We start from the raw sequence: 22,112 nt of genomic DNA on the forward strand, positions 1-22,112 counted from the left end.
GTTTCTCCTTTTCTCTTTTATTCATGTTCTCCTTCCTCTAGTTGCACCACTTGCTACCCTCAGACCCCATAAACAACCCTCTTTTCTCCACTGCCCACTTCCAAGAGATGAAATACTCCTTGAAGAATGAACTGGGCTCTCTTGATAGTTTTATCCCTCCAAAGAATAGGGTCTTCACACCAAACCCGTCGCCATGAGGCTGAGTCTGACTCATGGTGACACCATCTGTATCGAAATAGAACTGTGCTCCGTAGGGTTTTCAGCTGCTTATTTTTCAGAAGTAGATCATCAGGCCTTTCTACCGAGGGGCCTCTGTGTGGACTCAACCTCTAAACTTTTGGTTAGCTGCTGAGAGTTAACCATTTCACCAGCCATGGACTCTGAGCCTGTACACAGTAAGCACTTAATATTTATTAAATTGAAGATTACAAGCAGGTAGCTCTTCTCCATCAGGCTTCAGGGCTGCAATGCCAGCCTTTGTCTATCGGGGACTAGCAGCAGCTCACCAGGGAGCTACCCTGATCAGCGTTACTCAGTCCAACACTGCTGGGAACTCTTTTGTGTTGTCATTGTTAGGTGCTGTTGAGTTGGTTCAGACTCAGCAACCCTACAAGACAGAGTAGAACTGTCCCATACAATTTCCAAAGAGCAGCTGGTGGACTGGAACTGCCGACCTTTTGGTTAGCAGCTGAGATCTTAACCACTGCGCCACCAGGGCTCTGTTATAGGTGCCTGGAATAGGAGGAAGGAAACCGCTAGTCAAAGCAGATCTTACCCACTCAGAGTACCACACACATATAAATTAACTTGGTTAGACAATTAGGATGCAAAAGGCAAAACAGAAAAAATGACTAGCTACATAGTTTTAATATCCAATGTTATTTATCTGAATATATAACAGTATCATAGAACTGAGAAATTTTTCAAATTAAAAAATTCTGTTTTCTTATCTGCACGCCTAAAAAACTGACTATAACGAATGCTAAATATTAAAATTCTTTAGGCATGCCTAATCCCTAAGAATATCTACTTTTAGGTGTATCTTCAGATTTTCCTTGGAAAAAATACAAAGTTGTTCTCCAATCTTTTGAAAGTTGCTAACTGCCCCAAACTGTAGCTTCAAGTACAAACATTCAGTGATTGCGGATGGGTTGTTTTTATTCAAAAATAGCCTTTTAAAATGAAATGAAGTGAAGTGAAAAATCACGGCACTGCACAGGATATGCCTCCATGAATTCAGCATTATCTTTACTTCAAAACTTCCCTTTGATGGGATTTGTTTTGTTTGTTTTAACTCAGGCCCAGTGCAGGAGGCTGGATTGGCTGATAAGCAGTTTTTTCATTTCAGTCAAAATCAGAAAGATGATTAGTGAGTTTTCATTTCCAGAAGCTTAAATTATGCAAATGCATGATAACTTTCTTTCCCTCTCCTTTGCCTTGTCTGGGCCCTTGTAAAGGAAATGATAGGCCTGTGGTCCTGTAGCTACATCACTAATGGAGTATGTGTAAGAACGTTCCATTTCTCCTCAGCCGCTCATCCCAGAGTTGCAGTGAAATGCTGACTGACCCCTTCACAGTCTTTTTGTCCTTGTGTGGCTGAGTGGACAAAGGGGCACAGTTGTATCTGTTACATTAATAGGGTTACATTAATCTTTGTAAAGCACTTTGAAGAATGTAGAATAAAATGCTGTATACATAGAGTGTATAACGAAAAACAAATATGCCCATCTTCAATTCTATAGAAGGCTAATTTAAACATAATGACCTCATTCTAAGATGTGTACCTCTTGGGATTGCTTACTGAAAGCCGCATTTTTCTGACTGGGCTCATTCACTCCTGCTTCAACTTCTTTATACCTGTTGCCGTCGAGTCGATTCTGACTCATAGCGACACTACAGGACAGAATAGAAGTGCCCCGTCGGGTTTTCAAGGAGCGCCTGGTGGATTTGAACTGCCAACCTTTTGGTTAGCAGCCATAGCTCTTAACCACTGCTTTATAAGTGGTTCATAAGCTGTGAGCTTTCAGGATGCTTCGTCCCAGGCATTCTTCATTTGAAATGATTTTCATTTTTTGCTTTATAAATGTCATATAACTCTAGTTTAGGGACGCTGGTTCCATTTTTAAACTAAACATATCTTTGCAGGAACCAAATATAAATAATGTGTTTACTTGTTTTAGGATCCAGAGGCTTATCTCCCCTCTCAATTTACCAGGAATGACAGGCAGCTCAGCTGAAACTGAACACTGACAGACTCATGCCAACAAGATAAAAAAATAATCTCTGGGCAATTGTTTCTTGTTTTCATGTTTCAAGTTGTTTATGAGAAATCATGCAAAAATTGGGGATTTTTAAAAGGAAATAAACCTTAATTCAGTGGTTAGGGGTAGTTAAGGACACATTCATAATTCAGCCTGTGTTGCCTTATGTACCCCTTCCTACATTTATGTATTCTTACTGATACATGTATTATTTATAACATAGCAAGTATCGTCTTATCCTTTCAAGGGTAAAACCACATATTCTTCCATGCTAAAATAGAGGAAAAAGAAGTGTCTTATTTAAATAACTTTCTTATTCCTATTGCTTTAAAAGAATTTTCTCGCCTACTATAGAAATGTATAAAGCAGGTAATATCTGTGCTTTCATCTAATTGAGGTGGGTAAGACATATGAAGGTTATCTTATTTCTCATCCTAATTATTTTTTTCAAAGGATTAGCAAAGCTTTCATTTTTTAAGTTAAAATGTTGCATATGCCTGGGTGATAAAAGACCTGGCTAATACAGGGTGAATCAAAAGTCTGGATGGCAAACTCAGCAGCCTCTAGGGGCCAGGCAAGTTATATAAATGAGTGAAGACGTCTGGCTCTATAGGACAATAGGAAGTTGTAAGGAAAGTAGTAAATTCAATGGTACGGGCCCCTTTCAAAAGCCTTCAAATGGAAAGATTTCATAGCAATATCCAGGCCAAATAAAACATTTCTGCAGAGGCTACCCATTTGCCACCCCTGCTATATATTCTTTTGAGATTTACATACATATATAATATACACTATATATAGTACACACACATACACACTATATAAACCAGTATATATACGTATAGTTACATAGTACACATACACTATACATATAATTTTTTTACTGTACTGAAAATAAGTCAATGGATTTTTATTTTAATTTTTTTAGAATACTGGAGCAGTGCTTTTCCAGACTTGTTGAAGCAAGTCATTTGTTACAGTGCGATGGTATATTGAATTATTCCTAGAAATACTTTTAGGATCGAATGAGTGTGAGTCATCTTTGACTTGGATCATGTAGCCGTAAATACAGCCCAGCCCCAGGTTTCTCGCCTGTGCTTCATGAAGAGGGACTCCTGAGTGACTGGACACAAAAGTACCTGCTTCATTTACTTCACACCTGAGGTCATCCGGGGAGAGGAGCTATGCACAAGGGCCCTGATATTAACAAGGGTTTCCTGACAGAGCTGTGGGCTCTTTCGTCCTCCTGAGTGGGGAGCTCAGGTAGGGGATGAGGGATGCCAGGCAGCCCTGATGTTTGTCCCCTCAGCCTTGCACAGGGGTGAAGCAAGCTGTGAGTGCACTCGCCTTCATGCTAAGAGACATAGTTTTTAATGAGTTTTTAAGAACCTACCTTTAAGGACCTTAAGAAGACACCATAATTAATAAATCACTGCCACATTTTCTACAGTGCTTTCATATTCAGAGGAAAGCAACAGGTAAACAAAGAAACAAAAGACAAAAAATAATGTAGGTTAATATTAGCTTGATTTTAGAACAGGAGATATACCTTTAAAGGTTTTTCAGCCCTTCATGACTAATGAATGGACAGTAGCACTCATGAATAATTGGTTTCCTCCTCATCATTAGGAGGCACTTATTAGCTACCTAATCATAGGTGGCCGCGATTAGGGGATACGGACAGAATAGGTATACGTGAACCACTGGGCTCTGTAAGAGCTTTGGCTCTAAAGCAGAAAAAAGCATTTTCAATCCTGAGAGTATTTCCACCTTATACCTAATGTTTGTTATTATGACAACTAAATCTATATAGTATTCTCATCATATGCTTAATATTTATTACCAATACAACTAAATAAAATAATTAGGAAAAAGATTGATAACGTTTTTTTTAAAGAACAAATTTTGTGTGTGTGCGTGCCTGTATATGTGTGAAGCACTCACTACCTGTTTTTGCAGTGACGTCATAATGAGGTATATATGTATATATTTTCCACATTCACGGGACAGCAAAGGTTCTTTTTATTTATTAGGGCTAATATTCACTTTCTTCCTTTTTAATTCCAGTTCCAATGTTTATACTCTTTAGATGTATTGGCAATTTCAGATGACTAGCATTTCTTCATATTTTGAGATAAAATTTCATCTTATGTAAGAGTTTATCTGTGGTCTGCACAGAAAGGGACCAGCCTCCTGATGTTAAAATTCATGAAATTTAAAATACATAAATAAACGAGTAGATATATCAGCTATACCTCAAAATCTTAAATGAATAAAATTCAAAGATATTAAAAACATGCTTTTATTCCATGTAAATAGACTGGGCTCGAAGCTATTTATTTATTTTGCATTTGTAGATACACACTGAATTCTGTGCCTTCCATACTTCTGTTGGTAAATTCTTATTAGTTATAATAAATTCTTAGTAGTTTTAATTCATGTGCATAGCGTCATACACACATTCTTCAAAAAAAAAAAAATAAGATACAAAAACTTGTGTTATCACACCATAATGAACATAGCTTTTCCTTGGACTTCCAGAATTTGTCCTCCTTTCTTTTGATAGCTTTACCTGATTTTTCTCTCCCACTATCATTCCATATGTTTTGCAGAGCTGACTCCACTCTGGCCCCAAACTGAGCCTGTGACCTATACACACTCTATTTCCCTGGCCTCAGCAACTGCATTAGGGATGAATGTGTAATTCAATCATAGTCAAGGGGGAAGATGGATGGCTGGCGCCGCTGCAGCCATATTGCTACCACGAAGGCTAACCCATCTGAGAACAGAAACAACAAAGATGGAGCAGAGCTAAGGCATCTCCAAGAGAGGTCCTGTTGACATTAATAAGACACTCAGTCAACCACATATAACCCTGCCCAACCACTGGAAGTTTTCATTTAACTGAGCTAATAAATTCCCTTTTTGCTTAAACCATTTTATTACTAAATTTTCTAACAATTTTAAAATAAGAGATGCCAATGTGCTACATCTCCCAATCCTGGACACTGCCCTCCTTCCGTAGCTTTCAATCATTGCTGAGTGCCCCATCACTCTCTCCTAGTACACCTCTAAATTTAAAATAAAAATAAAGTTAAGCCTTGTTGGAAGTTTCATTGATTACCCAATGAACGAAATGTTTTTAAAATTATCTGATGTAAGTTATTTCTAATAAAACAGTTAGACTTTCCGTCTCTAAATGCGCACTCATTGGGTACTTTCATATCTAGCACTTAGTCTTTCAAGCTGCAGACTGTACTACTGAGACTTACTCAGTTGTATCTCAATGACTTAAAAAAGCAAATGTTCTTGAACTTTTTCCAGGACAAATAACAGAGGAGAGCATTCCCCCTAACATACAGTATATGTAATCAGATCAGATAGACCCTAAATTTTTATGCTATTGAAGTGAATATATTTTATGTTTTTAAATATGTTTTCTTTGGCCCTGGTGGCACAGAGGTTAAGAGCTCGGTTGCTAGCCAAAAGGTTGGCAGTTCGAATCCATCAGCTGCTCCTCGGACATCCTATGGGGCAGTTCTACTCTGTCCTATAGGGTCAATAGGGGTCGGAATCAGTGACGGCAACAGATTAATTATAATAATAAACTAAATCTTTAATGTTTACCTATTCTTGGGTCCAGTCAAATTGTGTTTTCGAAACTCCCTGCATTTACCACCTGATTCATTCCTAACTCTCCCAGTTCACAATCTTGATTCTTGATGTATTCAATTTCATGTATTATATATCCATTCTTTTGTAATTTCCGAAATGCTGGTTTGAAATTACTATAGAGCCAATATATTATATTAGTCTTCTTCAAGCTTTAAGCAGAAATAAGATATTACTATCCAGATGGTATTTCCCTTTTTACTTAGTAACAGCATCATTTTTATTTTCATCAGCTCTATAAGAAAATACAAACAATTAAATGTAAAATTTATGACAACTCAAAAGAAATGGGAAGCTTAGGGTGGTGGAATAATTTGGAAAAGGACAGCAAAAACGGTAGCATAACTTGAAGAACATAAGCAATGTCGCTGAAATTGCTGATACATAGAAATTGTTGATATCGTGTATCTTTGGCTGTGTATACTTTCACCAAAATAAAACAATTAACTTAAAAAAAGTACATTTTGTCAATTGCTCCTAAGACTGGAAGTACATATTGACTGGGGAAAAAAAAATACCCTCATGGGTTTGGGTGTATTAATGTGTTTTTGTCTTCCTTTTCTGATGCTTATTGCATAACTCCCTAAGGTCATAGTTTAGAATATACTTAGAAATTCCATAAGGTCATGATTTAAAGCATACAAGTTCTCTTTGATCATACCAATTATTAAGGTATTTACTCTTTTTTTTTGTTTGTTTAGGCAGAATCATCTTAGACTATCATATATCTTATCATTGGAATACATATCATTTTTGTTTTGCTAAAAATTGTGCATTTATGAGCAGTTTTGTGAGTGTTTAAAGATTATGCATCATTAATCATTATAACTGATTATAGAACATGATTTTATGATAATCTGTATCTTAGCGCCTCCATTAGGACTTCCGTTTTGGCAGGACACATTCACATTAATGTCAAACTTAGCCTACTAAAACAGAAGCAATATTTTAAAAACACAAATGACTACCCCAGTAATGATCCCAAAGCCTTTGTTGCATATTGACAGATAGCTTCTCCTTTATGTGTATATAATGTATTTGCATATCTGTACAACTTTTTAGGTAAAACTTTAAATAGCTATCTTTTGTGTAAGGCAGAGAAAAAAGTGCACACATTTATTTGTGAATAAGCAAAGAGTAAAGATCAAAATTATTTATTTGCTTAGTATAAGCACAGCTCACCTAGTTTTTAAAAAAGAAAAAGCTACATCCAGTTTATAACATCTAAACCTTTCTTTTGTGAACATCAATATTTAAAATGTCTCCTCTCCAAGGAACAATACCCTAGATACATGGTATATAGGTATGATGAATGGTGTGGCAAATTGTCTAAAGACATATAATTACCATTGCTTTTAAACATAGATTTCTTAAGAAATGAATATTTAAAAATTAGATAAGACTCAAATGAAGAAGAAAGTTGGTCACCACTAAGAAACAGGAAGGATGTACATACTTGTATATTAATGTTCAAATGTATTGCATTTAGGGTAGAACTCCCCCCCAGAGCCTGCTGTAACACTTGTATCAAGCTGCTGTATTCAGCCTGCTGCTATGACAACTATCCAGGGGCAAATGTCAGGTCAGCTCCCAGTATCTGTGTCTCAGGTGTAATTGCTTTGTCCGAAACCTAATAGCTGCCTTCTTTTTCTCACTGAACAGTGAAAAGCAACAGTGCCCCAAGAACTAAACGTGGAGATAGTCTTCACCTGTCTGCTCCCAGCATACACTCTTGGTTCCTATCATATTGTATGTGTGATTTTTCGCATTTTGGCCCTGATGTTGTGTTGACTAGGATGCCAGACAACATTCTAAATTGCAGCATTTGTTCTAATGAGTACCTCTCTGATTTGCCACATTTTACTATTTGCAGGCTTGAGCTTTCCTATTGCGTTAGCAGGCATCTCATTAGAAGGCTCTCTCCCTCCCTAAAATTGAACTTTCATGGAAAAGCTATTACATCAAGCCCACATATGGGTGTTTATTAAGAGTCTACTCTCTTTCCAACATATAACTTGGTTCCTTTGGACAGGAAAGTGATAAAAAGCCAAGGCTGTTTTTTAATCTTATAGAGTGATAAAAATTGTAGAGTCAAACAATATTCCAAGAGACATCTGGAGGCCATTACAATGTTTTCATTGTTAGCTGCCCATCAAACTGGCCCCCTACTCATGGCCTATGCACAGTAGAATGGAATGCTGCTTGTTCCCGTGCCATTACCATGATCGGTTGTGAATCAGACTGTTGTGATCCGTGCGGCTTTCATTAGCTGAGTTTCAGAAGTAGATCATCAGGCCTCTCTTCCCAGTCTGTCTTAGTCTGGAAGCTCCACTGAAACCTGTCCATCATCAGAGCAACAAGCAAGCATCCACCAACAGACAGGTGTTAGCTGTGCTTGAGGTTCATTGGCTGGGAATCAAACCCATGTCTTCCACACAGAATGAGAATACTGCCACGGGACTACCCTGCCTACACACATATATTTTTCCCTAGGATAGACTTTGCTGGATCACATCCTGCCCATCTTCTGTTCCTTAGCCCCTATGCCAGGAGCTACAGATCTAACGCAAGGATTAGTAACCAAACCCAGTTCTAAAGTTTAACTTATGGTCAGTAGGCTTCTGTCATGAAATGAAGATGCACTGATTATATTTTAGAAATATTTCCACTAAAAATGAAAATACGATAATTTTTAAAGAGGGCTAATTCTCAGCTACCTACAATACTTAGCTATGCAGAAACATCCATCTCCCAAGGCACTGGTTCAGTGAGGAATCAACTGTGTGTTTCTTGAGACCAGTGGTCTCATATTTACCAATGAGTCATGTCAAACATCATAAATCTCTGTCTTTAGGAAGCATAGCCCAATTTGTCCAGTTATCATATTAACTAACTTCATAATTTATTCGTGACTATGGCCCAATTTCCCCAATACACATAATATTGCTTCACAGTAACTAATGGGTTTTAAAGTGGGAAGATTAAAGAGAAAAGACAGGGCAAAGGATGAACAAATTATGAGAAATAAATTATAAAAATGAATATATGTGGCATACACCAAACATGCCAGACTCTTCATTTATATGCTAAGCCTAAAAATAATTAGTTTTTAAATAAATAGTATTAACAAAGATGTTGTTTTCATGGAGAACTCAGCAAACGGTATGTTTCCCTGACTTTGGCAACAGAAACTGCCTTAACATATCACGCCAAATTTCTTTGTCTGGATTCAAACCAACTATTCATATCCTGCCATTTATTCACTTGTAATTAATAACATTGTAATTTATTTAATTAACTCGTAATTGTGGGTAACATTGAAAAAATTGGAATTCCAGAATACTTAATGGTGCTCATGCGGAACCTGTACATAGACCCGGAGGTAGTTGTTTGAACAGAACAAGGGGATACTGCATGGTTTAAAATCAGGAAAGGTGTGTGTCAGGGTTGAATACTTTCAACATATTTCTTCAATCTGTATGCTAAGCAAATAATCCAAGAAGCTGAGCTATATGAAAAAGAACGCTGCATCAGGATTGGAGGAAGACTCACTAACTGTGATACGCACATGACAATTTTCTTGCTGAAAATGAAGAGGACTTGAAGTGCTTATTGATAAAGATCAAAGACTACAGCCTTCAGTATGGATTCCACCTTAACATAAAGAAAACAAAAATCCTCACAACTAGACCAATAAAGAACATCATGATAAATGGAGAAAACATTGAAGTTGTCAAGAATTTCATTTTACTTGGATTCACAATCAATGCTCATGGAAGCAGCAGACAAGAAACCAAACGACATATTGCATTGGGCATTACCTACTGCAAAGGACCTCTTAAAAGTGTTAAAAAAGCAAAGATGTCACACTGAGGACTAAGGTGCGCCTGACCCAAGACACGATATTTTCAATCACTTCAGATGCGTGTGAAAGCTGGACAATGAATAAAGAGACTGAAGAAGAATGGATGCATTTGGATTATGGTGTTGGTGAAGAATGTTGAAAATATCACGGGCTGCTAGAAGACAAACAAATGTGTCTTGGAAGAAGTACAGCCAGAATGCTTCTTACAAGCTAGGATGGCCAGACTTGATCTCACATATTTTGGACATGTTATCAGGAGAGATCAGTCCCTGGAAAAAAAAAAAAACAAAAAACAAAACATCCTGCTTGGTAAAGTGGAGGGTCAGCAAAAAGGAGGAAGATTCTCAAAGAGATGGACTGACACAGTGGCTGCAACAATGGGCTCAAATATACCAATGACTTTTTTTTTTTTTTATGAGGATGGCACAGGATCTGGCAGTGTTTCATTCTGTTGTATATGGGGTCGCTATGAGTTGGAACCCACTTAATGGCACCTAACAACAACAACACTTAATAACATTTAAGCCAAAGATATACCTAAAAAAAAATAACAAAACAAAAATCACCATTTACTCTACTGGAAGAATTCTCAATAAGACCAGAAAACCATATAGTAAAGGAGAATGAGTGATGGAAAAACAGTAAGGCAGAAATTATAGCTTGTTTCTCAGGTTAACAAAGAAACCTTCTCAGTTTCAGACTTCTCATCCATAAAAAAGGGAAAATATTTGACCTACATGCCTTAGAGTACTATTAAAGAACCAATAAAATTATGTATTGTACATCACTATTCAGACATAAATTAATATATTGTTATAAAAGGAAAATAAGTACAGTAAGGAAAAATTTTAAAAAGAAGTGACCTCATCTCAACTTTTAAAAAAGCAAAATGCATTAGTTGATGAAAATTGTAATGTCAGTTGTGGAGACATCATCAAAAGCAGGCTCTAAGATGAAGATTAGTCATCTTTGTATATAGTTACATTAGCTTAAAATATAGGAATACATTAAACTTTGATTCCCAATTAGCTGAGCTAATGTAGTGGAATGCAAGAGTAAGCATTCTCAAATCACTGTTAGCTTAGAAGTACTCTGTAACCATATGATTATTTTGTAACAGATTAATCTTCATAGCTACTTTTCAATTAGGGTAAAATGTAAATATTGTTGCATTTTTATAGCAGATCTGATATGATAGGTCATAGGGAAAGTCAGTCCTTGCTGTATCAGGACCTCATCTTTACCGTAGTCTCATCTATACACTGTTGTCCATAAATGTTTTCTGTGTGATAAAAATATACATAACACGAAAAAAAAAAAAAAAAAAACCCATTGCCGTCGAGTCAATTCCAACTCATAGCCACCCTATAGGACTGAATAGAACTGCCCACAGGGTTTCCAAGGAGCAGCTGGTGGATTCAAACTGCCGACTTTCTGATTAGCAGCCAAATGCTTGCCCACCAGGGCTCCGTATATAACACAGCATTTGCCAGTTCAACAGTTTTTTACATGAACAATTCGTTGACATCGATAACCTTCATCATGTTGTGCAACCATTGCCAGTATCCCTTGACAAATTTTCCATCACCATTAGTGGTTGCTCCATTCTTCCTAAACAATTCCCTCCCCCTTCCCTGCTGCCCCTGGTAACCACTAATAAACTCTGAAGTCCTTAGACTTCGAAGCTTCTTAACAATTTGACATGTCGCTCTTCTTCACCAGCTCTCTCTACAATGTACTTAAAGTACAGATGATTTATTTGGGCATGTAAGATCCCTGCACAATCATGACCAGTCCCCTTCTCCTTCATTTCTTCCCAGGAATCCCAACGTTCCCTCACAGGAGATCCGCTGTCTTTAATACTGAAGGCTCCAATGTTAGGAAATAATCCGTATGTCTAGAATACCATTGTCTAACTTTTCTGCCTGTAAAATCTCCTTCATTCCTTAAGGTCCAGCTCAAATAGCATCTCCCCTAGGAAGCCCTCTCAGTTTCTCCCCGTCAGAGTCAGCAACTCTCTTTTCTGGACTCTTTTCTGTCTGATCACTCCCTTATAATGATATTTCTCATGCTAAATTCACCTATCTTTAATAGAATATGAACTTCTTGAGTTAAGATATTATGTCTTATCTATCTGTAAAGTGGGAATAATTATACTTGCTCAAAAGCCATATTATAAGAATTAAATAATATAGTATATGCAAAAAAAAAAAAATCCATTGCCATCAAGTCAATGCTGACTCACAGCAACCCTATAGGACAGAGTAGAACTGCCCCATAGTGTTCCCAAGGAGCAGCTGGTGGATTCAAACTGCCAACCTTTCGGTTAGCAGCCATAGCACTCAACCACTGCACCACCAGGGCTCCATTGTAAAAGCACCATGTAAATTCGAGTCATTCCAGCACTTGGTAAAACTCCCTCCCTACTTGTTTTGTAACCTCTGTAATGAGCAAAATCTCTGCCACACAGTAACTTAGACATATATGTATTTGCTAAATGAAACAACTGTTTTAGGTTCTAATTGTTGAAGCAGTGGTCTCTTATTAATTACAGTCCTTGCATATAGAGATACATAAAATATTTAGAGAAATACCTAGGGTAGTTAAAAAATCATGGAAAAAAAAAAAGTTAAAAGCTTTTGCCTTCAAAAAGTTACCTTGTCAGAAATCAAATTGGAATTAACTCACATTTTAAGTTCAGCCACAATCTTAGCTAACGCTAATGCTAATATAAATTCTTAAAGCAATTATTTTGCTCACAAAAATACGAACAAAATCCAAGTCAAATATCCTTCTGTACAGAGTAAGTACAAAATTTTGGTATAAGAATTCTAACCGTGTTAAACATGCATTATAGTTATCCATACATGATACTTTACAAATCTAAAACATTTTGATAGGTATTTTTGCTTTTCCTTAGTGTTTTGTTTATAAAATTTATACATGCTTACCAAAATATAATGGAACAGATATAATATTCCATATTTTCATTATTTAAAAATAGAATTATAACCATTTCCAGGTCTTTCTAGCCTAGTAGAGGGATGATGGTAGATTTTTGGTAACGAGAAGGTTTGCAATTAAGTCTCTTGAGACTGGGTTGCTAGTTTGCCTACAATTTAGTGCTCATGAATTTAAGGCTGTGATTCAATATCTACGTGTGCTATCTTTTTCCAAAGTAGGAAAAACTTCTGTTCCTTTGGGAGACGATGCTTTACTAAACACTCCCAATGATCCGAGAGACCACGGGACCACAAAGACGGTCAGTATAAACCAGAGTTGTAGCTGCTGCATCCTCATTGATCTGATGTGTGGGTGCGAGCATCTCATGGCTTTATCCTACTGCTGTAGTATCCCCATGTTTACACATAAAATGCATATCATTTTATTATATATTAACCTAGCTACTAGAAAAAAAATGTATATTTATATTAAAATTAAGACATTATATACATGTTTATATTTAAATGGAAACCCTGGTGGCATAGTGGTTAAGTGCTACGGCTGCTAACCAAGAGGTCAGCAGTTCGACTCCACCAGGTGCTCCTTTGAAACTCTATGGGGCAGTTCTACTCTGTCCTATAGGGTCGCTAGAAGTCAGAATCAACTCGACGGCAATGGGTTTATATATTTAAATTGTATGCATAGATAAAGTATATTAACTGTAACTTGCATTCGGGATCTAAAAGTGGAAAATTTCAAAGTACTATAAAAAAAGATGTGTTTTCTGGGGTTAGAAACTAATGGTTTAGATTTAAAGGTTCCTATGTATGGAAACCCTGGTGGTGTAGTGATTAAGTGTTACAGCTGCCAACCAAGAGGCTGGCAGTTCAAATCTGCCAGGCGCTCCTTGGAAACTCTATGGGGCAGTTCTACTTTGCCCTGTAGGGTTGCTATGAGTTGGAATCAACTCGATGGTACTGGGGTTTTTACATATTAAAGGAAGCTTTTAATACGCATATGCTTATAAAACAAGTTAAATTTTTTATATCATAGCAATAGGGTAGAAATTAATTCATAGCAATAGGGCAGAAATTAAGGGCATGGATTTTATGTATATTAAGAGCTTTAAATACCTTCTTATATTTTGACCCAGTAATTTCACTTCTCGTAATTTGCCCTAGAGAAATAATCACCAAGGCATCCTTTTCCCATGCCATTTATGCTAGAAAAAGTGGAATCAACATACAATAATCTCTGGGAAGCCTACACGATGTAGTATTAAGCAGCTTTTTAAAATAATGTTTAGAAGATCATATGTACAAAGGCAGGATACAATGAGAATGTCACACTGTTTTGTTTAAAAAAAAGTTTGGCATAGAAAAAAATACTAGAAAGAATTATACTATGATGGAATTCCTAGTAAATTTTATTTCTTCTTTAAATATTTCTTTATTTCCCAAGTTATCAAAAATAAGCCTTATGACTCAAAAGGTCTAAAATGTAACAATAAATATATTTATAAAAGCACAGTGATTATAACAAAGAGTGACTCCATCACTGAGCTCAATTCAGGTCTTGGGAAAGTTACTTAACTGCACTAAGCCTCAGGATCCACTCTATCAAAATCAGGGGGATTACCAAAAACAGGCTTGTAAAACATCCTGCACGGCGCTGCATGCTAATGTTTCCGCCATTGCTCTTCTTCTTAATATTATTATTAATGAGGAAAACAAGGCCCATTAGAGTAAACTGACTTGCTGAAGTACAGTCTGTCTACCTCAAACAGTTTAAAATTGTACATGTTACCCAGGAAATAGAACATATTCCAAGAACCACCCTAGATGGGACTTCATTCTTCTTACATGGTATATTTTCACCTTTGGACGAAAGGGCCATGACAAAACATAAGTTGAAAGACTCAAAGTTATAGGCTTTCTCGAAAATTTTATATATTAAAAAGGAAACTGCTAGGAATAGAGTGAAAAGCTGAGGATGGGTGAGGATAGGGGCAAGGGGATGGAGCCTGAAGACCACAGAAATAGGTTGCAAGACATATCTCAGGTACTACCCCAAAGTTTAAATTTAAGATAAAAGTCAATTGAAAAATGTTGCTTTAAAAAAAAAAAAAAAGAGGTTGCTTTAAGTTATGTGTTTGTTAAAGTTTGTAAATGTTACCAAAAAGACATAAAACTACAGAATGACAGATGAAAGGCTGCCTGTCTCAAAAAAGTTTGTCCTACATCACTACATTTTCAACTTTTGTACCTAAAATTACATTTATTTTGGTATTATGCTCACTTGTTATTACCCTAAGAGGACAAAGAAAAACCATGAAGAAATAGAGGCTACAACGAATTCACCACTATGGAGGAAAAAACAGTGGCAAGGAACTATGGGCTTACTAAATATTTTTAGGTCCTGGACAAAATAGATTTATTCTGGCTTACCAGCAATCATTACTTTTTTAACTTAACAATATATCAGTTTTCAGTATTTTTTTCTACTTCCACACCTTTTATTATGTCATAATGAGCTACACTACATGCCATGCCCCCCCAACTATGCTCTTTTCAATAAAGTCAAATTTGTCACATCACAGCCTACCATTGATTTCCCATCAGTCCTTAAAATGTAACCCGTAGCTGTTGAGTCGATTCAACTCATAGCAACTCTATAGGACAGAGTAGAACTGCTCCATAGAGATTCCAAGGAACAGCTGGTGGATTTCAACTGCCAACTTTGTGGTTGGCAGCCGAACTCTCAACCATTGTACCACCAGGGCTCTGTCCTCAAAACCCAAACCAAACCCAAACACATTGCTGTTGAGTTGATTCTGACTCATAGCAACCCTAAATGACAGAGTAGAACTGCCCCATAGGGTTCCCAAGGAGCAGCTGGTGGATTTAAACTGCTGACCTTTTGGTTAGCACCCAAGCTCTTTAACCACTACGCTACCAGGGCTCGCTGCAAAACCCATCACTCAGCACTCAAGCCAATTTCTTCTTCATGAGGGCAGTGTCTGCCGTGCTGCCACTGGGGAAGACAAGCCCCTGACCACTGGTTTTATGTAGTCCCCTCTGTGGAACTACAAACTCACTTAACTGGAACAGCTGGGAAGAGAGAAATGAAACCGAAGAAACCCTCACATTATTTTGAAATGTTCTCTGTTAATCAGGTAGCAGGCCTAGGAACAAAACGTATATCATCCCTCTCAAATAGCAAAAAGGGTACACCGAAGGGAAATAAACCACCAACCAGTGGCTGGTTCTAACCTCTCTTACTTTCTGACTCTGTCTCTTTCGTTGAATGAATTGTGATGAAGAACAGTGAGATATTGTTTTTAAATTGATAAAAAATGAGATGATATTGAAATAAAGATACAGAAAAAAAACAAAACTTTGAGCTATATCATTAAATGACAAAAATGAAGTCTGACTTTGTCCGTCTTTTCTGAATTTTCAAAGTGAGGCTGAATTTCCTAGATAACAATAACAAGTCCAGATTTCCAAGTTATAAGAAAAGGAATGCTGAGTATACTTTCTAGTTCAGCAGGGAGTAACCTCATTTCTGTGAAATGTGATCCCTGATGAAGCAGTTGGCACCTGTCCTTGCCACTGGCTTGCTCCAGGGCTGAGGCTGCATAACAACAAGGCTCCCCTGGACCGTGATACAAGGTGGACATATGAAATAAAGTATTTGACACATCTGCAAAACCTTTCATGTTCCTATCTCAAAAAAAAAAAAAAAAAAGAGTGCTATAAAACCCAATTAAGTCATAAAGCTTCATAAACTCTGAAGGGCATACATAACAATAGCTCTACATGTGGCTACCCTCTGGCAGCAGGCAGTCAGATGTGTGTCTTACCAGAATCCAGCTTTTCAACTGTCCACTTTGTGAACTTTCATGCACCCACAGAAAATTAGGGGCACAAATGAAGATACTCTGAGTCACTGGCCATTTCTAAGAATTGGGAGTAGGGATAAAAATGCACATAAAAAAGGATGGTAAACCCAGTGCCGTCATTGCCAAAACCCAAAAGAACTCTGGCTGTGTCTACTTAGGCAAAAAGCATTTAGATCCAATTAAGGAAGAGTTCCTTCCACTCCATTCCATGCTTTGCTGGGAAGTCAGACCACTTGGTGATGGCCTTTGCGTGGCATACCAAATGAAATCCATAACATTCAGGGTAAGAGGAAAGCTTAGCTATTTTTGAAATATTAATTATAAACACTAAATCAGAGTGCCCGGAGCATAATCAGTTCCCCAGATGAAGTAAAGAACTTTGGGAAGTTTGTAACCTTTTTCAGACTAATATCCAGACAAAAATTTCCTACTTGGAGTAACTTGCCTACTGGGGAACCTGGTTTGCTAGTTAAGGTACAGTGCAAAATCTTTGTGAATAAAACAGATAATTTTCCAGCAAAACAACGCACTCTCAGAAATACTGTGACCAGAGTCAGAGATGATATGAGTCCTAAGAGTTTGTTCCAGGACATGTAATTCCTCTGGGAACATAATCATTGAAAAGGCAAGATAAGGAAAGATCTCAAGTGTCACCCTCACATAATGAAAGCTCTTGCCCTGACTTGCTCACGTACTGGGCAACTCCAGCTTCTGGAAGCCTCAGTTTCCTCATATGTAAAGTAGAGTAATAATACCTTACCGTCATGTTGCTGCTGGGAATGGTAAACGAAAAAACATTTGTAAAGTGCCTAATAGGTTTCCAATCAATCATACAATATATTATTATTATTTCTTCATTGTTGTTAAGTGCCATCAATCCAACTCCTAGCGACCCTTTAGGACAGATTAGAACTGCCCCATGGGGTTTCCTAGGCTGTAATCTGTGGCAGCGGGTCACCAGGTCTCTTCTCCCAAAGAGCGGCTGGTGGGTTTGAACCACGACCTTTTGGTTAGCAGCTGAGCGCGTAACAATTATGCAGCCAAGACTCCTTTTCATTTTTTTTTCTTTATCCCGCATAAATCCCAAACCTCCTAAACTCTTTTAGCCCCTAGAAAGCCATTCCTATGTAGGGGTGATAATGGGCATCCCCTATTACCAGGTGACAGAGCTTTGCCACAAATGACCACTGTTTATGAGGCACGAAAAAATAAGAAAGCAGTTAATAGCAGAAGTAGGGTCAAGGATCGTTGGTCCCCCAACTCATCCAGTCCCTACCCTGAGGGCAGTAGGGAGGACAGTATTAGGGAGTCCTTCTCCCCATTATTGCTAAGCTTTTTCTTCAATGGGAAATTGAAGGTAGCAAATCTGGGCTCGACTTAAAATACTTCAAAACGATTATGGCTTTAACAGTAGTACAGGGATATATCTATCACTAGATGTGGTGATTTTCCTAGCACTAGAGAGATTTTAGTTTTTTTTTAGAGAGATTCTAGCAGACACTGAATTTAGTATACCTTTAGCATATATATATAAATATAAAAATATACAATATATGAGATACACTATGCTTTAATTTGCATCTCATTAAATCCTCATAATAACTCTATAAATTTGGCATTTGATATTTGTATCCTGCATTTAACAGATTCGACTGATAATGATTAAGTGATTGGATCAATTATAATGGCATTACCAGCTTTGAGGGATATTGCACAGAGTGATACTGTAGGTAGCCCATAACATGAATCAGTTATACTATGACTGACCCTATAAATTACCGGTACAGTGCAGGAATATTCTAGAGTGTATTGTAGACTACTCATACAAAACCCGAGGCCGTCGAGTCAATTCCGACTTAAAGCGACCCTATAGAACATTGTAGAACTGCTCCACAGGGTTTCCAAGGAGCAGCTGGTGAATTCAAACTGCCAACCTTTCAGTTAGCAGCCAGACACTTAACCACTGGTGCCATCAGGGCTCTGGCTAAATGACCAACAGCAGAGCCCTTTCAATCTCCCAGGATTCTCCTATCCCAATTTCTAGAATTATTTTTTTCTCTAATGGACTTTTAGTTTCATCCCAAAACTCCTATATCTAATATAGCATCATTACTACTTCTTTCCAGTTTTACCGATACCAGTTTAGTGATGAAAACCTAGGATATCACTCAAAATCTTCTCTTCTCAGTGAAATTTATTGATATTTACTATATGCCAGGCAAAATACTAAGTTCATAACATGAGTCTGTCATTTAATTCTCATAACAACACTATAGGATTAGTACTGTTATTCTTGTTGTCTTGCATACGATGAGACGGAAGCACAGAGAGCTGAAATGGTTGTTGAACATCACACAACTAGTAAGGTTAGAGCTGAGAATCAACTCCAAAATGTGCAGTTTTAATCACTATACTACATGGTATTGCATACAATGGTATAATTCATCTAAAGTAAAATAAATTTTATAGTTATCCTAATGATATAAGCCTCAACAAAGGACATATATATGTGAATAAATAATGGTGGCAAATAATGATCAGCAAATTCAAAAATTGGCATTTTTATATACTTTTTATCCCAGGCTAATGCTGTATTTTTATTTAACTAAGGGCTTCATTTTCTTAATTGTTTAGAGTTATTAGCATATGGCATTTTCACAATGGACGTGTAAAACTAAAAGCTGGTGCCATTCCAAAACATTTTGAAATTTGTAAGCCCAGAATGGAAAAAGGTGGTTGGGTGGCGCAAATGGTTAAAGGTTAGCGGAAAGGTTAGTGGTCTGAAGCCTCCCAGAGGGGCCTCAGATGATAGGCCTGGCCATCTGCTTCCAAAAGACCCCAGACTTAAAAAGCCCACGGAGCGCAGTTCTACAATGCACACATGGGGCCCCCAGGAGTCAGAATCGACTCAACAGCAACTAACAACACAACGACAAAGAATAGAACATTTTTTCTTTTCCCTTTGGATCCCCAAATCGGCATAAGTCAATTACTCTCCACTCGTCCGAACCTCAGTGAGAAATAGGAAGCACCTCATTTGTTGAAAAAATAATTAAGAAATCAGGAGACAGCATACTTTATGTATAACATATTATAATGTAGTTCTTTATTATGGCAAATTAAGAAAGGGGTAGAGAGAAAAAGAAAACAGAGAAAGAAAGACATTCAATAGATGAGAGGGGAGGCAGAAAAATATGGATTAACCAAGTGAAAGACTAAATGAAACACCACTGAACCAAATAAATGAAATAGCAGTGAAGAAAACACAAAAAATACACCCAACCACACCACACAGATAGATACCTTTAAAAAACAGAAAGATGATACCTAATAAGTGATTAAATAATGAAGAAGGCTTGCCTACACATGGAATTCCATAATGTTATATCTCCATTTAACTGGGTGGGTATATCTCCATTTTAAGGCTTTTGAGACTTTCAAAGACATGTTATGTTTTCACCACTCCCAGCTTCATCTATTGGCATTTGGCAGTAGACCAGTAGAAATTAGAGAGAGGTTCAATTTCATTCAAAATTAATAGGATTGGTCAATCATTATCATAAATGACTAGGTAAATTTACAAAATTGTTTCAAACAATCAGAACCTTTTATTTAAATAAATGATCAGCCTTTAAACTGGATATTACACATAATTATAAGTTATTAATTTTACAATTGCCCATTTGTCATTTTTTTGATCTTCATTGATCACAAGATCATGAATTTTTCAAATTCAAATTCCTATACTAAAGGCACAAAAATGACATCCGAGTGTTCTTTAAATCCACTTCAGAATTTTTGCTCTTCTGCATAAATTAACTTAAATTAATTGTAATTGCTATAGCTGGTACACATCAGACTCTAAGATTCCTTGGTACCTGTTGTCTGTCCAGGCGCATCCGCTTGGCGGCATTTCTACTCTCGCTCTCACAGGCTGAAGCCAAGATACTCTCTGCAACTGCTGAAGTAAGGTGGGAAGGAATAGGTCGAGACTAAAAAAGAAGAGAAAAAAACATGAAAAAATGATTAACAGTATCATTAACGGACCAATGCTATTCTCAGAAGAGCTCACAGGACCACCACCACTTGTGGGAGTATCCATTCATTTCAACTGAACTTACTTCAATAGAGGAAGGAAATGGAAATTGTAAAATGAAAAATGAAAACTAGTTAGAGGTTACAGCTGTAGTCGCTACACAAATCCATCATTCACCCCACAACTCTGTTAAGTATTTAGTCTTGGCCATTAAGCTGGAGTTTGAACAGGCAGTGGATTTTGCAAATAAAACAAAACCATTAATCATTTTATGACATATGACAGTGCTTTTTTAAACTTCAACACAAGAAAACAAAAACAAGTGACAGGGCCAAGACGTAACTGTAGAAAGCAACAGACACTCAGACCATGTCAGAAAGTTCTAAATGAAATATTATGAATATTTACAGTGTAAGTTGTGAGGTAACTGATGTGACTAAAATGCTTTTAAAAAAAAAAGGTAACTACTTTATCAAACTAAGAACTCTCAGTTCTAAGATAATTTTGAAACACCAAAAGTTTAATGTTTTAGATGTGAAGTGTGTGTGTGTGTGTGTGTGTGTCGTATGTGCATTTGCCTGTGTCTGAGCCTGGGCGGTGCAAACAAATGTTTTGTTCCTTTTTCTAAAATATCAGTTAATATTATTAGTTCAATAGGTACATATTAGAATCCATCTTCGATGTAGCCCACATGGAAATTAATTAATCCTCCAACTAAGCTCTAATTAACTACAAATTGCGACTCTCCATATCATTTGTGATAATCATACAAAAGTTTTCTATTATTTCTGCCATAATGACATGCAAAATCATCTAACTGATACATGAAGCACCTAATGACATTGAGCATTTTTTAATTAAGAGAAGCAAATGAAGATTAAAAGCGACATGAAAATTAAATGAGATGAGTTAGCAAAATGATACGAAATTGCAAAATCAAAGTACCTTTTGGGAAGCCAGCATACATATAGTGGCATTGCCACCTTATAGGTTTATTCAAAGTCTCTGTCCAAAATATGAACGAATGTTATTTATTAGAAACCTCAAAACTAATAGAGATCTTTAAATATTTTTTGTAGATGAACTGGAACATTCTTTTACTGTACCTAATTCATTTTGCTAACTCTGACATGTAAAACAAAATCAAAATGTGCTTTTGCAAGTTCAAATGATGTTTATGTCTGAAACAATATCCTAGGCCAGCTAAGTACAGACTAGGGTGCTTTCACAGACACTCCTCAGTGGAATTTTTGTAGCACAGAGAGACAGATGCTGACGCTGCGTCAACTAGGAAGCAATTTCTGCAACTGCCTCAGCAGACTTCCTCACTGCTTTCACCTCTAAAGCAGTCTCCGGAAGCAAAAAATGTAGTTAATGTATACCCTGTGAGATGTCTGAAATGAGGGTTACACAGCTTTGACAACAAAGCAA

General features: G+C 37.0%; 1 protein-coding gene across 5 annotated transcripts in view; it reads right to left on the minus strand.

The window, feature by feature from the left end:
• The window catches only part of NOL4 (nucleolar protein 4), a 409,694-nt gene that overhangs the window by 48,448 nt on the left and 339,134 nt on the right, over positions 1–22,112 (minus strand). For all 5 annotated transcript variants that reach the window (XM_049901605.1, XM_049901604.1, XM_049901609.1 and 2 more), the window contains one exon: positions 20,524–20,637. In XM_049901605.1, coding sequence (XP_049757562.1) covers positions 20,524–20,637 — 114 coding nt within the window. The remainder of the gene's footprint in view (positions 1–20,523; positions 20,638–22,112) is intronic.

The sequence above is a fragment of the Elephas maximus genome, chromosome 11 (genome assembly GCF_024166365.1).
Source record: "Elephas maximus indicus isolate mEleMax1 chromosome 11, mEleMax1 primary haplotype, whole genome shotgun sequence".
Classification (NCBI taxonomy): domain Eukaryota; kingdom Metazoa; phylum Chordata; class Mammalia; order Proboscidea; family Elephantidae; genus Elephas; species Elephas maximus.